This window comes from Dendrobium catenatum, unplaced genomic scaffold (assembly GCF_001605985.2).
Source record: "Dendrobium catenatum unplaced genomic scaffold, ASM160598v2 original_scaffold_274930, whole genome shotgun sequence".
Classification (NCBI taxonomy): Eukaryota; Viridiplantae; Streptophyta; class Magnoliopsida; order Asparagales; family Orchidaceae; genus Dendrobium; species Dendrobium catenatum.
The window spans coordinates 109,082-127,139 of record NW_021593325.1 but is presented as its reverse complement, the minus strand read 5'-3'; the positions used below and the strand labels follow the sequence as shown (position 1 = coordinate 127,139).

Genomic DNA, 18,058 nt, shown 5'->3' with positions numbered 1-18,058 from the left:
TTTTCATTCTCAATGCATGTATTAATAATATGTTTAAATAAAAATATCAAATTATTTCTTTAGTGCATAATAGTATAAAATTATTGAAATTAAAAAATATTATCGTCAAAATGCTTATATTATCAACATCTATCACATAAAAAAATTTATATAGTGTAAGTTTGCTAAAAATTAAGACAATATAACTTTTATAAGTTTTGATCAAATTAAAATACATAAAACACAACATGCAAAAAATCATTGAAATAAAAATTTGGGTATGATTCCTTACAATGAGATGAGTAAATCTCCCAATATGATCAACTGACAAAAATCTCTCAACAATATCGAAATCGTAAATTTCTTTTTCTCTCTCATCTATTTTCTCTCTTAATATCCCTTTCAAGCTTCGTGTCAGCCTATTGAATGGTGAGAAAAAAGGTTAATGAATTTCAGTTAATGGAAATAGATTTTTATAATAAAATAGTAATATAATTAATTTATTTTTTTAGTATAAAATTTATTATATCTTCAAACTCGAAGCCCCAAAAATTATAGAAAAATATCCATTAAATAATTCATCATATTTACATTTTTTTTTGTGAAACCAATTTGCAAAACAGACACCTGATGGTCCCAAAATTCTGAGTTGTACCTGCAAATATAAATTTATTAATGATTTACACCAATGCATAAAAATTATGAAAAAAAATAGTGTAATTAAACTTTTTTGTAATATTTATGTTATGGTGAAGACAGATTGTAATTTGAACTTATGATGATTCATGAAAAAAAAAATTATTGGATAGGGTTGATATACATAGTACCCTTGAATGCATATTTGTATTCAAAGGTACTATCGTGGGTTCATGAATAAAATAGTACTTGTGAGTATTATGTGTCATCCCTTCTTTTATGTTTCATTATTATCAAACAAAAACTAAATATTGTAATATGCTAAGTGCTAAAGTAAGACTATGCCATAACAAAGTTACATAAAGATTTACACATATGAAAAGAAGTTCACAAGAGGAACAAAAGTTTCTAACATTAAAAACTAAAAAATAATAAACATTAGGAGGCCTAGTCCAATTAAACAATCTTTTATATAGATGAAGATACCAAAAAATATTTTCATCTTCATTGAAGAATGCAAGATTATAAGGTATGAATCATGAGAGTGTAAAAAATATGTTATCATGTTAGGTTCAGGTATAACCAAAAATTGGCCAAACCTAAATTCAATCAACCTGAATCGACATGTTTAATAAACATGTCAAAAGAATAGAACCGTACCTGACACGCTGGCAACTTGAATGACTAAAAACTACCAAATAACCTATTTTGATTTAAAAAAAAATTATAATTGACCAACTACATAGTTTAGGTAAATTAATAAAAAAGGAGACTATACCAATAAAAAAAGAATTTTAAAAAATATTAAATATGCACTTTTGGGTCAAAATCAAGTTTGAGGTCAAATGGAATTCTACCTGTTTAATAAATGGGTTGCAATTCCAGACCCAAACTGAGATTTTCAGATCGGGTTGGCGGTCGGGTCATTTTTTGACACCCCTAGTATGAAATACTACCTTTGCCTCTTATAAATGTTAAGGAATGTATTTGAGAATCAACGAGGGTTGATAGACGTCAACATTGATCGACTACAATCAAAGGCAGTCAAAGCAAAAAGGTCATCAATATTATTTGATAGCAGGTGATAGCAGTTAGATAGATGTAGATCTCAACATTGGTTGGCATATGCAACAAGAGTTGATGGTTGGAAAACATTAGATAATCGACAATGATATGGTGATATCAATTGCTAGTGGTGATCATCGGCAATTATTGGTGAGAGTAATTTTAGGATTCTTCATATCTCCGAGCTCTCTTACATTCCACCCGCTCTTCATATAAGAATAAAGACTTATTATAGATTTTTGGATAGTCGTTTTAATTATTTTTGCCAAAAGCTCCAAACATTACATCAGATTGTAAATTTTTTTTTGAGTAAAATATTATAAGCCAAGTTTTCTAAAAAAAACATTGATAAAATGATACAAGATATAATTTTTCAAATGAAAATCTATAGGCAAACAAATTTACAAAAAGGGGAAAGCATTTATTTTATTTGCATTCCTCCCCTTAGGTTGGGCAGTAGAACACCACATCAAACCACACCCACTAGAAATATAGTTTGATATTTGCATGCTTAAGTTGTGCAAAACGCTACAATACTTAGGACAGCGGTGAAAGAAAAAAAAAGGAATTGAAAAACACACAGCGCTCGCCCCTAACTATCTGGGCCTCTCCGCCATCATCCTCTCTTCTCATCTCTCTCTCTCTCTCTGGCGCTTCCTATCTCCTCTCTTTCACTCACCTTTCAACTCTTTCTCCATCTCGATTCTCGAGAACTCTCTCTTGCTGCGAAGCCCTAAAACCGTCTCTCCCTACTTCTCTTCTGGCTTCATAGAGCTTTGCAGCCGCCTGCCTGCAGCTACTTTGTCTACCTGTAATGCTAGGCATCGTCGCCCCGTTGCTGGAAGATCGTTGTACGACCAGGGCTAATACTTGAGCATTCGATCGTAAGGGAGCCGATCCTTCTGGTTATGGACTCCGATCTTCGTGTTTATGATATTTTTGTTTTGTTTTCATGTCGATCTTGCTCTTTTAGGTGCTATCTAGCTGTGCGTATTTTTTTTCGGTTTGTTGTTCTTTTTGCGATTTTTTGCTTAATCGGTTGGCGATAGTGCTTTCTTGCTGAGTATCGGTGGGTTTCATGGTGATGGTGGTGGAAAGCGGCAATGTTTTGCCTGGAAAGTTTTTATTTTAGACAGTTCTTGGAGGTGGATCGTGCGTAGGAGAGGGAAGGTGAGGGACGATCGGTTAGTGGGATTCGTCTTCTGGTAGTTGGATGATGGTTTTTCTCTTGTTTCCTTGGTACTTGGGTTTCTTACGGAGTAGGGATGCGGGGATTGTAGGGATGATTTGATCACGTTTGCTAGTCGTGATTCTTGTTCATGGCCGATGATGTTTGTTTTTAGGGAAAAGTTGGGAATTTTATGCGAAATCTGCATCAGCTTAGTGAATATCTATTAGTTTTTCTTACATTTGGTTCCTTTTAAGCTAGTTTATTCCGTGGAAATGGAAAAGCAGCCTTCTTTTATTGCCTTTTTAAAAGAAAATTATTAGTTTCGTTTAAATTCTTGGCCATCTCGTTGAAGGGTTGCTGTTTTATTGATCTATCTTCTGTTGTTTTAAGAGATCAACCATATTTACTGGTTCTTTTTTATATGGTTCTTGTGTTGCTTCTGGATGAAATGCTTTACATTTATTGCGTAGAAGATTGGCTATTATTAATTAGTTTCTCTTTAATCTGAATGTTCTTTTCTGCTGTATGGAAACCAGAGTTTTCATTTCTTATTCTAAGCGATTTGATTTTTTCCGGGTTTTGCTTTGTTTTTCAAGGATGGTTTTCTTGGTTTAGATGTTTTTTCATTCATGAACTGATTGCTTTCTATTCTTGTTATTGCCTATCAAACAAGGATCATGGAACGGATTGCTAGGAATTTAATGTTGGTGTGATTTGCATGGGGAAAGGATGCCAGAGCTTCGAAGTGGAGCCAGACAAGCTAGGTTGAAGTCCAAGAAAGCTGAAGCTATTCCAAATCAACCCCAGTCCTTTGAGCAAGCTGAAAATTGGGTTCTACCTACTCCAAATCGAACTGGTAGGAGAAGTGTTGGAAGAGGAAGGGGCTCCAATGCTGCAGCAGTAGTCAAGGGATCTTCAGCTACACCTGTCAGGCCAGGAGTTGGTGGTAGGGGTAGAGGTATCAGGCTGATTGATCTTGATCCTGATCAGCCTTGTGAGGTTTTTCCACGAGGTGCTATAGGGGGAGTTGTAGTTGGTGGCGCCCAAGAGCTTTTGTTGAACCAAGCTGCAGAAGTAGTTGCTGAAAAAGATTTTGTGATGGAAGGTGGCAGTGCTGATAAATTGGTGGGCGCTGAAGATGAAACCACTGCTGCTCCTGTGCCTGAGCGAGTATGCTTTCTTTGTTTTTTCTGCGATCTTTATTTTTTTTTAATGTTGGAAGGAAAGTTAATTGATGGTTCAGAGAATAGAACTTATTAGGAACAATATTTGATCTTTTAAGCTGACCAACCAAATAGTTGGAATAAGGCTAATGATAATGATGACTTAGAAAGAAATTGTGCATGGAGTGAGATTAAGTTAGTTAAGAGTACCTTTGCTTTGGCGCTGATCTAGCTGTGACTTTGCTATTAATCAAATGAAAACTGAGAAGCTGTCTTTATGACTATTAGTTTTTGACTAAAATGCTACTTACGGCAGCCAACCCATGAAAGTAGGTTCTTATGTGCACTATGATTGTTTAAAATCAATTATAGTAATAGAAGAATTTTTGTAAATGGTTATGATAATTCGAAACTCTATCTCAAAAATTATGTTTTTTCATATTAGTATTATTTTTTCTTATTCCACAGGTACAAGTTGGTAACTCTCCTGTATACAAAATAGAAAGGAAGCTAGGAAAAGGTGGGTTTGGCCAGGTTTATGTTGGTAGAAGAATATCTGGTGGGATTGAAAGAACAGGACCAGATGCCTTCGAGGTAAATTGTTGAACTTTAAGATTATTGATAAATCTATGTTTATAAATTGTAGTTTTTAATATGTTTTTTTAATCATTTATAGGTAGCCTTGAAGTTTGAGCATCGTAATAGTAAAGGCTGCAGTTTTGGCCCTCCATATGAGTGGCAAGTCTATAAGTAAGCATTGATTTGTAAGTCCAACGTGAATTCAAACTTTTGTATTATATGATTTGTTCCTTATTTGTTGTTATGCTATTTCAAGTAATCTCAATGGATGTTATGGTATACCATGGGTTCATCACAAGGGCCGTCAAGGAGATTACTATATTTTGGTAAGTGCTTAAACTATTATATTAAAAGCAATGACTAAATAATTTTATGGTTTTTAATGGTGAGAATATTCAAATTTTTTCAGGTTATGGATATGCTTGGGCCTAGTCTCTGGGATGTGTGGAATTCTGTTGGCCAAGCGTAAGAAGCATGCTAATATTTATATATCCATTATAAGATGCATTGATCATGACAATTTATTAACTTGTTTGTGGAACAGGATGTCACCTAATATGGTTGCTTGCATTGCTGTTGAAGCAGTATCTATCCTTGAAAAACTTCACCAAAAAGGGTATGTTCTTGTTTTTTGTCTGTAATTTTTATTCTTTAGCTATTATAATAGTAACTTCTTTCTCCGACACTTTTTCTATGATTAGGTTTGTACATGGAGATGTCAAACCAGAGAACTTTTTACTTGGGCAACCTGGAACAGCTGATGAGAAAAAACTTTTTCTTATAGATCTTGGTTTGGGTATGTTATTCTCTTATACGCCTTCCTTTCCTAACTAATTTCTTAACACATTTTTTTTTAAATTCTTTATGACTCGTTTGGCTATTTTGAGCATTTGATGGGTTTCTTTTCATTGGATATGTGCTTTATTTATGAATTTCAATTGTACTTGTAGCATCAAAATGGAAGGATGCATCGTCTGGCCAACATGTTGAATATGATCAAAGGCCAGATATTTTCAGGTTCATGGATTTGCATTGATGGTTTCCTTTAAAATTTAGTACCTTTTATTTTTCGTTTGTACTTCATCCTAATACATTCTTGCTTGCAGAGGGACTATAAGATATGCTAGTGTTCATGCCCACTTAGGTCGTACAGGAAGTAGGAGGGATGATCTCGAGTCCTTAGCCTACACACTGATATTCCTCATCAGGGGAAGGTTACCCTGGCAAGGCTATCAGGTATTCTCTCATCATTTGATCCACTCATAAATTGTATATGTTCTATCCTTCTAGCTTTGCTATTTTTAAATTTTGATATCATATCTTCATGTGCAAATATCATTACCTTGCAGGGAGACAATAAGAGTTTTCTTGTTTGCAAGAAGAAGATGGCAACCTCTCCAGAGCTGTTATGTTGCTTTTGTCCGCCTCCGTTTAAACTGTTTCTTGAGATGGTGACTAATATGAAGTTCGATGAAGAGCCAAACTATGCAAAACTTATTTCTCTCTTTGAAGGTTTGATTGAACCTTGTGTTCCTCTGAGGCCAATCCGAATTGATGGAGCTTTGAAGGTTGTTAGATGAGGCGGCTATAGTTATTGACCATTTGTATATTCACATTTGCGAAATTAACATCATTTTGATTCGTGGTGCTCTGTTTTGTAACTTAACTAGATTTGAATATTTACATTGAAAAATTTAGCTATCATATTTTATTACTCATTGGAGTTTTGATGCTGTGTTATTAGGTTGGGCAAAAGCGAGGCAGGATAATGGTAAATCTTGAAGAAGATGATCAGCCAAAGAAGAAAATTCGGCTAGGAAGTCCGGCAACCCAATGGATATCAGTTTATAATGCAAGGAAACCCATGAAGCAGAGGTAGTTTATAATCAGTTTCTGGTCTAGTGTTTACATTCTGCACTAATTACTTCTATAGGCTTAGCAAGACTGTTCGTATTTTAATTTTCTTAACTGTTTTGGTTAGCTGCTTCTTTTGGTAGTGAAGCTTTCATTACTTTTTAGCTTTTCTTTTGCCTTTGTTTTCCATTGTTTTCCATAGATAACCTTTGGGTAGGTGGTTTGGGGTTTTGACTGCAACTTCTATAGCAAGATTTATTCCTTGCAACACTGCACCTACACAGATCTTGCTGTGTTATTAGCTGGCACCGTTGGCCACATTATTGGTTACTAGCTCCATAGAAAATGATGTGGAAAGGGAGTGCAGACAAGAATGGCCAAGGTGCGGCATCATAGTTTATGTGCGTTATATTTGATGTTGCACAGTTTGTCGTGACTTTCTGCATGCTGGGCCAAAATTTATTGTATAGCTTAGCTTCCAGGGTTTAACTGGATTGTTTTCTGACGAACTCTGCAATTATAGAGGTTGGATTACAGAGAGTGGCCTACTTGAGGCAACAGTTTTAACTTGTAAGTTAATAAGATTCATAGCTCAAAAATGTAATTTCAAGTTGTTTGTATGAGGAAAGTGTCTTATAAGCCTTCTACTAAAACATTTATGACAGTTCTTACTTAGGAAAACCAAGGCTTTGAAATTTAGACTGGTCAATGAACCAGAAGAAGAAGAGGTTAGCGGTTCGATGGTTCGACCGGGGTCGAACCGGATGATGTATTAAATATTTATTATATTTAAATATTATAATAATGACACAATTATTTATAAATATATAACAAAAATTGAACATAATTATAATATAAAGCATAAAAAGTAAATATTATATAAAGTAAATAATAAAAACATAATAATATTTTTCAGTTGAAGACAACCAATCATAGAAAGATGCAAAGTTATTTTATACCAATTGATAACAAAAATAAAACATATTCATAATTAAAATCAAAGTTTCACTTTCTCAGTTCAATAGTTTCAAACATCTCCTAAATTAGCATCATCAAATCTATCTATATAAGTTGAGTTTCCAGGTCTCGCTTCACCAAAATGTTCAAACCCAAATGCATCCGATTGATCGAGCCCGATTATGTTGCCTACATCTCCTTCATTCTCTAAGTCACCTTTACCAACAAATAAGAAATATAAAATAAGATATTATTTTTTGCTTTCATTTAAATAATATACTCAAATTTCATTATCAACTTACAATGTCCTGGCTGATTAAATGATATATTTTGTTATTCAACAACTTATATTGTATCATCTTTGTATATCTTATTTTCTAAATCCTGTAAGTCAAGTTCTGGACTTGTTTCATCTTCAAGTATCCAAAAATCAACCATTTCAACACAAGTGTAGTCCATAGGATCATAATGCCTTTTTTTAAGTTGAAACTTAAAAAATGAATAAATATTTTTATTTTAAGGTTATACATACTATTTAAATTGACACTTGTATATAAATATTAATTTAATGTAAGATCATACATATTCTTTAAATTCAGATTATACCGAACATATACAAGATTGTTGAGTCGTTGATGCTCCAAATAATTCCGTCTCTTTTAGTGGATCTGTTAAAAAACACTTCAATTTCTCTCGCATCCTGATGAAGATGATGTTTGGCTGAGAATTCTTATAGCTACTTTCTGTAAGTTTGGAGCACTTGATCCAAATATCTTCCACCACTCATCTACATATTATCAAGTTTGAAGATTTAGTGAATAAGCATATTTGTATGAGTATATAGTATATACAAATATTGAAAGTAAAAAAGAGAATTACAAGGTTGCATTTCTTTCGCCATTATCAGTGTCAAGGTTTTAAAAGGCAAAATCGAGAATCGAGGCGTTTTTTTCTGAGCGAGGCGAGGCGTAAGCCTCTAGGCGGATCGAGTCGTAAGCCTTGAAATGATTAAAATAAATTAATTTAAAATTATAAATAATGACAAAAAATAACAAAATATTATCAACTATGAATTTGAAGATTTGTTTTAAGATAATATTACTGGAATACAAGATTTAAAATAAACTCACTTAAAAATAAAACATCCCCTTAGAATCAAGACCCAAAGCAGACTCATCATCACTTTGATTGTCTTTAGAAGAATCTTCATAATTAATGTCAAAGTCATCCTCCAACTCTTCTTCATCTATAATATTTTTTTCCTTCATCTCCTATATTAGTTAATATTTCATCAGCTCTAAAATGAAACAATATTAACATACAAAATAATTCATTATATTTAAGAATATCTTTAAATTTTTTTGAAGCTCCAATCTCACTTTGTTTCTTTCTTTTATATACTTGGATAGTTGCTTCATTGTCTTCTTCATTAACATGATTTTCTCCTTCTGCTTCAACTTCAGATACATCAGCATTCTTAGGAGTAACCCATTCATCATCAGATTGTAGCTCATCAACGAGCAAAGGGTCAATTTCATTCTCAATATTTCCTTGATTTTGCAATTTGAGATGTTTATCTTTCAATTTTTTGTTAAACATAACATAAACTAGTTTGTTCATTCGATCGATTTCTTCTCTTTGTATGAATTTGATTGAAGATACTCCAATTACGCTCGCTTGCAGAAGCCGAACACGTTAGACTAAGAACTTTAACTTCAAAAGCTTTTAATTCAGGAACATCATCTCCAAACTGAGTCCACCAATGTTTTACATGAAGACAAACATAGTATTATATGAATATTGGTTGAAGTAGAAGACTTGAATATAAATATTAACATTAAAATTATAAATATCTTGACGCCACCAGTTATGCGTTTCTCACAGAAATTACATTTCATGTAAACATATCCCTCTTTGCACCTTCGCGTGACACTTCAACTTGAGTTCCATATTTCCATGCAGGATCTTTCCTTCTTGTGCCATTAGTCATGCTAACAATATGACATATTTTAACAATTATTTGTACTACCAATAAGAAAACAAAATTAATACAAAAATATACCAGTCTGCCAGGGGTCCAAGGGAGCGCTGCCCCCTGGCGGGGTTCGACCTGCCCGGTCAGGTCGCGGGGTCAAGAATCAGCGCCCCTGCGGGGGTTTCCGGGGGCAGCACTCCCGGAACAAAATTATATTATAAGAGTAATTTTGAAATTTTGCTTGTTGTATATGCTCAATACCGAGCGTACAGAGCATGTACCGCTCAGTACCGAGCACGTACCGCTCGAGTGGTACTAGCTCGGTACTGAGCGTGTACTTGCTCGATACCGAGCATATACCGCTAAGTACCGAGCATGTACTTGGTACCGAGCGGTACTGGCTCGGTACCGAGCATGTACTGAGCGGTACCGAGCTTGTACCTGCTCGGTACCGAGCATGTACTGAGCGGACGAATGAAATAAAGCCGAATCAGGAGTTATTCAAGCTTTCGTTATTGCACGTCAAAGTCAAGGCCACAACACCGCGTACCTGCTCTTCCGACCTAACCGATGCCTGAACGTTTCCTGCACTCACAACTTCGACTTCGTTTCTTTCCCTGCGTCGTCTCCTTCCGACTTCGTCTCCTACATTCACGGCTTCGTCTCATTCCCTCACAGCTTCGTCTCTTTCCCTCACGGCTTCGCCTCTAGTTCGCCTTTCAATTCTCACAGGAAGCCCTAATCCTATACGCGAATACACGAACACGAATCGGCTGCGTTGTATTTACATATATATCGAAGAAAAAATTTCGAGGTGGTGCCTCATACTGCCTCGAGGCGTTACGCTCTAATTCGTACGCCTCATGCGAAAAAATCGTATGCTTCGTTGGATGGTTCGAGGCGTAAGCCTCGATACGCATGACTTCCGCCTCGACTTGAGGCGCGACTCAATGCAGACGCCTCGTCCGCTTTTTTAATAGTTGGTCAGTGCAATTGGTTTTTCAAAGCTTTTTAAGCCATCACGGAATAATCTGACTTCATTCATTGCAACTGTGGGCTTAGAGCAAATGTCTTTATTTCCAATTAATTCAACTAGACATTGTAAATTTTCTGGCTTTTGACAATAATTCTCTCTATCAAATTGAAAATGAGGATTGAGAAAATATGCTGTTGTATATATGCCTTGCCTTAATTGAGTATCTCATCTCTTTTTATTATAATAGTAAAAGGTTTTTATGATTTCTTGACATTTATGAACATAGTTTTAATTGCCTTCCTTGCCCTGTACATGCCATCATATTTATATCCAAGAGATGATTTTTCATCAAAGTCAACAATACGCAACAACCTAATCAAAGGGACCGATATCTTCGAAATAATAAGACAATTATCCCAAAACCTCAAGTCCAAAATAATTGAAGCTATTTCCTTTCTTGGAGGTTTGGATATCTTCGAATCTATAAATAACTTGCTTGTGATTAGTGCTTGTAGGTCATGATGGTGCTCATGCACACTTTTCAAAGTTATGAAGGTTGTTGCAAAATCGATTGCTCCAGGACGTACGATCTCCTTCCAACCAGACCTTCTCTTAAGCCATGCAAGTATGAATATATGATTATAACAAAAAATTGTCGAACTTTGATATTTTTTTTGCTAGCTCCTCTATAAGAGGCATGCTTCCAATATATTTCAAAATTAAATTCATACAATGTGCAGCACAAGGTGACCAATAAATATTGTTGAATCTTTCATGTAATAATTAACCCGCCTTCTTGTAATTAGCAGTATTATTAGTAATCATTTAAACAACACTCTCTGGACCAACCCACTCAACAACCTCCGTAAATAAAGAGCACAAAGTGGTAGCATCCTTTGTGATGTCTAAAGCATCAACTGATTTTAACAAAGAAACACCACGTGGATAAGATATCAAGAAATTGATTAAAGTTCTGCTCCTACTATCAGTCCATCCATCTGCTATAAGTGTGCAACCTGTTTCCTTCCAAGTTTGTCTATAACTATCAATGAGTAGCTTGCATTCTTCCTTGCAATCCCCGAGTAGGTTTACTCTCATGTTATGATAACTAGGGAGCTTGTAACCAGGACCTATTGTAACAATGTCATCAACAACTTTCTGTGCATATACTGAAGTAAGAGCATTAAAAGGGATGCAGCAATAAAAAAACCACCTTGCTAATGCCATATATGCATGGTGTACTACTTCCTTAGATGCTAAATCACTCTTAATTGAAGGTTGGGAACCTCGTGCAGTTTTGGGGGCAAAGAAGATATCCATATTAAAAGCTTTTCTTTTTTCCTTTACTTAGTTCTGATACATGTACTTGAGAAGATTGTGTTTTTGGTAGCAAACATGAATCTCTCTCTTCATCTATAGCATCATCTATAGGAAATGGAGTACTATCCAACTCTTCATGTGCTTGTTCTTTTTTTCTTAAAATTTCTTTCAAGTTTTCCTGCATTTGATATCTAACATTGTGTGGAACCTTCTTACAAGCGGCTTTATTCTCCTTTACACATGCTAAATGTTGTTTAATTCTATTAATTATTCCTCCCTTGTATGAAATACCACAATGTAAACATTTAAATTGTTTCTTCCAATCAGCTCCTTTAACTTCAGCAAAATGGTTCCAAACAATGTCCACTTTCTCACGCACAATATAAGTTGAAGCTGAAGTCTGATTACTAGGTTCTTCCATTCTAATTTGGTTTATTAAATAAAATTACATACACAAAAAATTTAAACTATGCAAGGTAGAAAACTACAAAGTAGAAAACTATAAGTAGAAAATTATAAGGTAGAAAACTATGCAATTTAAAAAGCCACGAAGCTAAAACTACACACAATGCATACCTCAAAGAGCTGAAATTTTTTATCACTTGAACTTCCATGACAACCTAAAGTCTCCAACCTTTAAAAAGTATAGATGAATTCCGCAAAGAAAGCACGCTCATAATCTGGAATGATCTGAGGCAAAGAAAGATGGCTCAGAAAGGAGGAAACAACCATGTACTCTGTTTGCATGTTTTGAGTATGAACTTTCTCTCATAATTCAAAGGAATCATATTTTACCTAAATGGTCAAGAATAAGCATAACAAGAATATGGCTAACCTCACATTCCTCATCCTCCCCACTTACAAGCCCTGTCACGTAAAAGGATAAAAATCTTCCACATGTGTCCACTATATAAGAAAAGCTTTTAGAATCATAACCAGCTCTCTTCCCAGAATACCATTGTTCGAATAGGCACATGGCTTGCTGTAGTGAGCAGATCATAATTAACATTGATCATAGACTGTATGATGTAAGCAAAGGGGGGTCAAAACATTTTGTATTATAATTTTGGAGAGCTCTAGGTCCTCTACTAGAATAAGCTCATTAATGTCTGGTAGAAGACCTTTTCAGCTCATAAATTGAGGTTCATTCCCCCCATTTGCTGCCCCTTTGGTTCCCCCACCTAGCTCTCCTTCCCATGGTTGATTCCTCCCCCTTTTATTGCATGTTCCGGTCCCCTAGCTGATGTTCTGGTTCCCTTTGGCTGCTAGTTCCGATTCCCTGGCTGCCCTTCAGTTCCTCTCCTGACTGCTTGTCCCGTGGCTGCTTTTCCCTGGTTTTTGTGTGGCTGTTTGGGAGCTGTTTTGGAATGAATGCAGGATTGTTTGGGTGCTATTCTGGACTGAACTTTTGGCCTTCTATTTCCCATGATTTAATGAGTTTAATTAATGATCTTATAGGCTATTTGGCTGCCCCTTTTCTCCTATAAATATAAGGTGTCTTGCGAATAAAGAGAGTGTGTTATGGCTGATTTTTGGATCTAAAAACCTAAGGGTTTTTCTTTCTTCTTTGGAAAATCTTGCGAGCTTGTTCCGTGCTTCCTCCTTCTAGGAAAGCTTGCGAGCTTGTTCTCTCTTCATCTCGGCTTCTAATCTCTTTCTTCTCTCCGCAAGTTCGACGCCACCTGTATCTTTCTTCTCAAATCAAGTAAAGCAACTTTAGGTGTTGTTTATGTTTGTGTTTGTAAGCGTCAAAAGTTGTAAGTGTCTTTCTATTATAAAAGTAAAGTTGTATTTTGTTAAAAAAAATTGATGTAGGCAGGGGGGGTCAAAACATTTTGTATTATAATATTGGAGAGCTCTAGGTCATCTACTAGAATCAGCTCATTAATGTCTAGTAGAGAACCTAGAGCTCTCCAAAATTAGAATACAAAATGTTTTGACCCCCCATTTGCCTACATCACTATAGTATCCTAATTTACTCCTGCTGTATTAAGTTAGTTTTGTGTGTGAGTCTTGATTAAATATATAAAATATTATTGGTATTGTAATCCATTTAGACATGGTGATTGAGTTATTTAGTTAGGAAATGGTTGATATTTTTTCCCAAATTATGAAATTTCCAATTACATGATTATTCTATGTTAGATGTAATAATTCAATGTAGTAAAAAAAATGTGTGCATTTTGATTTTGGTAATTCTAAGTTGCTGATATTCATACTTTATTAATTTGGATTTCCTTTCTCGTGTAAGTCATATTTGGTATGCTGGTAGCTTATGTTTGTCTACTAATTATGAAACACATTTTATAGAGGTAGGTATGGTAGCAAATGACAAATTGTGTCATTTGTAGTGTTTTTGAAAGTTATACAAATCTAGGTGTTGAAATTTGCAAATGTTCGATAAACTAAGAACTTAGGTGAATGTTGTGGTGGGTTTTTTTCTACGAGATATATTGCTTTCATCCTAGATATTTATGGCGCGAATAGGAAATTTCAAATTTTCCATATGCATGGTTAGCATGATCTTTCTGCAGCTTTGGTTTGATTTTACATTAACTTGTTTGTTAAGGTTTAAGATGTATTGTTTTGTGCGCCTGAACTAAACTAATATCTAATTTTTGTATATTTTACCTTCTTAATTTGATGTAAATTTATGATTGTATCTTATTACGTAGGTATCACTACAATGTTGCTGATGCAAGGCTTCATCAACATGTGGAAAAGGGTAATGAAGATGGTCTCCATATAAGTTGTGTGGCTTCTGCAGCAAATCTCTGGGCCCTTATCATGGATGCAGGAACAGGATTCTGTTCCCAGGTTTATGAATTGTCACCGGTCTTCCTGCATAAGGTATGACTTCATGAAATGCTTCCATCACCAATATTCACCATTTGGGGGTTGGCTCTATTAATTATCATCCTCCATTAATTCCTTTTAAGTGCTACATGAGTTGTTAACTCTAGTTCTGCACATGCCTTTTTGTATGTCGTCTAGCAATTTTATCTGTTGCTCATAAAATGCCATGAAGTTTATTTCTTTTTGATATTTCTTTCTGATTTTTTTTTTGGTCTTTTAAGGATTGGATCATGGAACAATGGGAGAAGAATTATTATATCAGTGCAATTGCTGGTTCAAATAATGGTAGTTCATTAGTCATTATGTCCAAAGGTTTGTTCTCATTTATCATTACATTTCCAAATTCAACAACTAAAATTTTCCAGTTACTAGTGTCATAACTGTTCATTATGTAACATGTATCTATTTCGATGGTGGTTTATCAGTATCCATTTGATCTTGTTGATGCTGCTATTGTCTATATTTCTACACAATCTTTTGCAGTTGTTAAACAAGGTAATCTAGATGGTTTTGTTTCTTGAAGGATGAAAGCACTGTTTAATATGTTTCTATTAAAATTCATCGATATTATCTATCTTTGCGGATATCATACCATTCTATGTTAAGGATTTGTTGTAATATTTTGTACTTGGGCTGTGAGGCACTTCCATCCTTTAAGGACAGTTTAGTTTGCTATGCAGTATCATTTTTAGGTTAATCATGATGATTACATGTCTGATGTTTTCATTTTGACCATTGAGTCACATACTCTTGATTATATATTTGTGTAGAACAAACAATACAGAAATTAATTATTATTCATTTTTTTATTGAATAGATAAAAACTTGTAGCACAAGATCATCTGAGATCAAATTTGGTTGAGATCAAATTTGGTTGCTCTATTGATGCTTTAATTGGAACTTAATGTCCTGTAATTTTTTCTATTGGGAATTTGATATCTTATGTTATGCGTGACAAGATTTGATGATGGCACCCCTCATGTGACTGATTATTGCTCTTGACCTCGGAAGGAGAGAGGTCAAGATTTTGACTCACTTCAAAAAGAAAATACCCTATACAACGAGATTGTGTTTTTCTACAGCTTCTGTTCTCGCAAGAAGGGCTACGAACTATCCTTCTAATTCGATTTGGTTGTTCGGGACAATTCATACTTTTTTTAAGAAAGTATCATCCTTATGTTGTATAGTGCTACCAAAATTATAGCTGAAGTAATTTCACCTTTATCGCCTGGATCTTTTAATTTTTGCTCTATTTCAGCCTCTATTTAATGAGAGTTGATGCATCTTATTATTATTATTATTTTTATATATGGCACTTTGTGTTATAAGGTTGCATTATAGTTCAATTTTATTTCTTTCTTTGCATTCCTTAGTTGAATAATTGTTTGATATTTTAGGAACACCATATACTCAACAGTCTTATAAAGTAAGTGAATCTTTCCCTTTTAAGTGGATCAACAAGAAATGGAAAGAAGGTTTCCATGTTACTTCCATGACTACTGCTGGCAGCCGTTGGGGTGTAGTGATGTCAAGGAACTCTGGCTTTTCTGAACAGGTATTGTGAGAATTTCTTATCTAGTCCTATCATTATAAGCTTGCAATGAAAACAGTTCCTATGCTAGCTTCTGTAGATGCAACTTTTTTATTTTACCAACTGTCTGATTTCCATCTGAAGTTCCTTGTTTTGTGAAATATTATTCCTTGATGAATGTGGGGATTTTGACATCCGCTGGTTATCATTACAAATTCTTGAATTTTGCTTTGTTTGTTTTTAATTTTGTCATCTGGTGACGCACCATTTTTTTTAGTTTTACCTGCTTATTGATTTGAATATAATCTTTCTTAGATTGTGATCATTTTCGTTGATGATGAGTCTGAACATCTTGACTTCGTCTGGCTATCACATGTTCATTCTATATCATCATGTCACTTTCTATTGTAGGTAGTGGAGTTAGATTTTCTTTATCCAAGCGAAGGAATTCATCGAAGATGGGAGAATGGATATAGGATAACATCAACTGCAGCCACGGCAGACCAGGCTGCTTTTATTTTAAGCATTCCAAAACGGAAGATGTTAGATGAGACCCAGGAAACTCTTCGAACATCTGCCTTCCCCAGCAATCATGTAAAGGTACTCACAAATTTTGAATTAGTTCCCTGAGATGCCTCAAATCACTTTATGTGTATTTTTTTTCAACTTTGATTACTTTTTCTTCAAGAGTAAAATTTTAAACATCCACTAATCTGGTACTAGAGCAAATGCTAAAAATAAGTAATGCTGGTCTCTCTAATGCTTTGCTTTTGCTTCAAGTTTGAGTAGTCATTCTTGTGTTTGAATAGCTTGTTATATGTGCAAGGCTAATGGGATAGTTACTATCTACCCATGATAAACACTCATGTGGTATTTATTACGGCAAACAGCACCATCATGGCAACTTCTTAGACTCAGTTATAACAATATAATTTCATTACGTGAAAAAAATTACACTAACATTAAGCTATGACTTCTTTGAACTGTTCCGTGGATCATACCAACTTCTTTATATTAAGTGCATCAATTTCCTTAATTGATGTACCCAAAAGCTCATTCAAACTTTAAAGTTACTTCACGGCTTCTTTGTGCTTGAATTGACTAGTCGTGCACATGTTTTGAAGTAGTCTTCAGTAACTATCACATTGGTTTGCTATTATCAAAATTGATCTTGTCCATGGGGAGCTCATGGGTTCACAGTCTGTTTTTGACGGTGAAAAGCCTATATAACAAAAGTAATGGAAAGAAGTTTTCACCTCCTCTGTATTTATGCATCTAAGTTTAACGGAGTGAATTAATAAGAAATAAACGTGATCAAATTACAAATCATTATAACACAGCTCTATCTTATTGATACTAGCATCATAAAAAATAATCATAATTAATCTTGTAAGGAAAGATAAATCAAACAAAATATTAACATTCTAGTAAAAGTCTACAAAGCCAGATTAAGTGAAACTTATTGTTTTCTATAGTGCAAAAACTTTCCTCGACAAGCGGTTTAGTTATGTGATAGGAAACACTTGAAATCAAGTACTTCCTATCCCAAACCAGTAAAATTACAGCAGCCAACTGCTGTCCACAGAAGCAAAACAGCAGAAAAACAGGGAAAACACAGCAGGAAATAGGGAAAAAAGGGAGAAAAAACACAAGATTTCGCTTGTATTTCACTAGAAATCAAAGAAAATAGAAAAGATACAATTGATCCTCAATTCGAGAGGAGGATCGAACTCTCCCAAATCTCTAGACGCCGCTAGAGCCCAAAGAAAACCTAAATCTACGAGATCTCAAATTTCAGCCAAATTCAAGATGCTCAAAACCTAGGAAAATCTACTATTTAATGCATACAATTCAAAAGGAATTTCCTAAACAATCCCTACAATCAATTTCCCTCCCAAAATCCATTCAAAAACCTTCCAAAAACCGTCCCGCAAGGCGTGCGTCACGCGCGGCTTCCGCCCAGGCAGAAGCTTTCTCCGCCTGTTCGCGATATTCT

General features: G+C 34.8%; 1 protein-coding gene across 1 annotated transcript in view; it reads left to right on the top strand.

Annotated features, from left to right (window-relative positions):
• Nucleotides 1–2,219: 2,219 nt before the first annotated feature.
• Nucleotides 2,220–18,058, top strand: part of LOC110098696 (casein kinase 1-like protein HD16) — a 30,584-nt gene continuing 14,745 nt past the window's right edge. Inside the window, exons 1-16 of the mRNA XM_020825597.2 lie at nucleotides 2,220–2,564; nucleotides 3,525–4,021; nucleotides 4,483–4,608; nucleotides 4,691–4,764; nucleotides 4,850–4,919; nucleotides 5,003–5,058; nucleotides 5,138–5,209; nucleotides 5,295–5,389; nucleotides 5,544–5,610; nucleotides 5,700–5,829; nucleotides 5,943–6,161; nucleotides 6,338–6,468; nucleotides 14,351–14,525; nucleotides 14,753–14,843; nucleotides 15,929–16,086; nucleotides 16,474–16,662. Of these exons, the coding sequence (XP_020681256.1) occupies nucleotides 3,581–4,021; nucleotides 4,483–4,608; nucleotides 4,691–4,764; nucleotides 4,850–4,919; nucleotides 5,003–5,058; nucleotides 5,138–5,209; nucleotides 5,295–5,389; nucleotides 5,544–5,610; nucleotides 5,700–5,829; nucleotides 5,943–6,161; nucleotides 6,338–6,468; nucleotides 14,351–14,525; nucleotides 14,753–14,843; nucleotides 15,929–16,086; nucleotides 16,474–16,662 (2,094 nt within the window). The 5' untranslated portion in view covers nucleotides 2,220–2,564; nucleotides 3,525–3,580. The remainder of the gene's footprint in view (nucleotides 2,565–3,524; nucleotides 4,022–4,482; nucleotides 4,609–4,690; nucleotides 4,765–4,849; nucleotides 4,920–5,002; nucleotides 5,059–5,137; nucleotides 5,210–5,294; nucleotides 5,390–5,543; nucleotides 5,611–5,699; nucleotides 5,830–5,942; nucleotides 6,162–6,337; nucleotides 6,469–14,350; nucleotides 14,526–14,752; nucleotides 14,844–15,928; nucleotides 16,087–16,473; nucleotides 16,663–18,058) is intronic.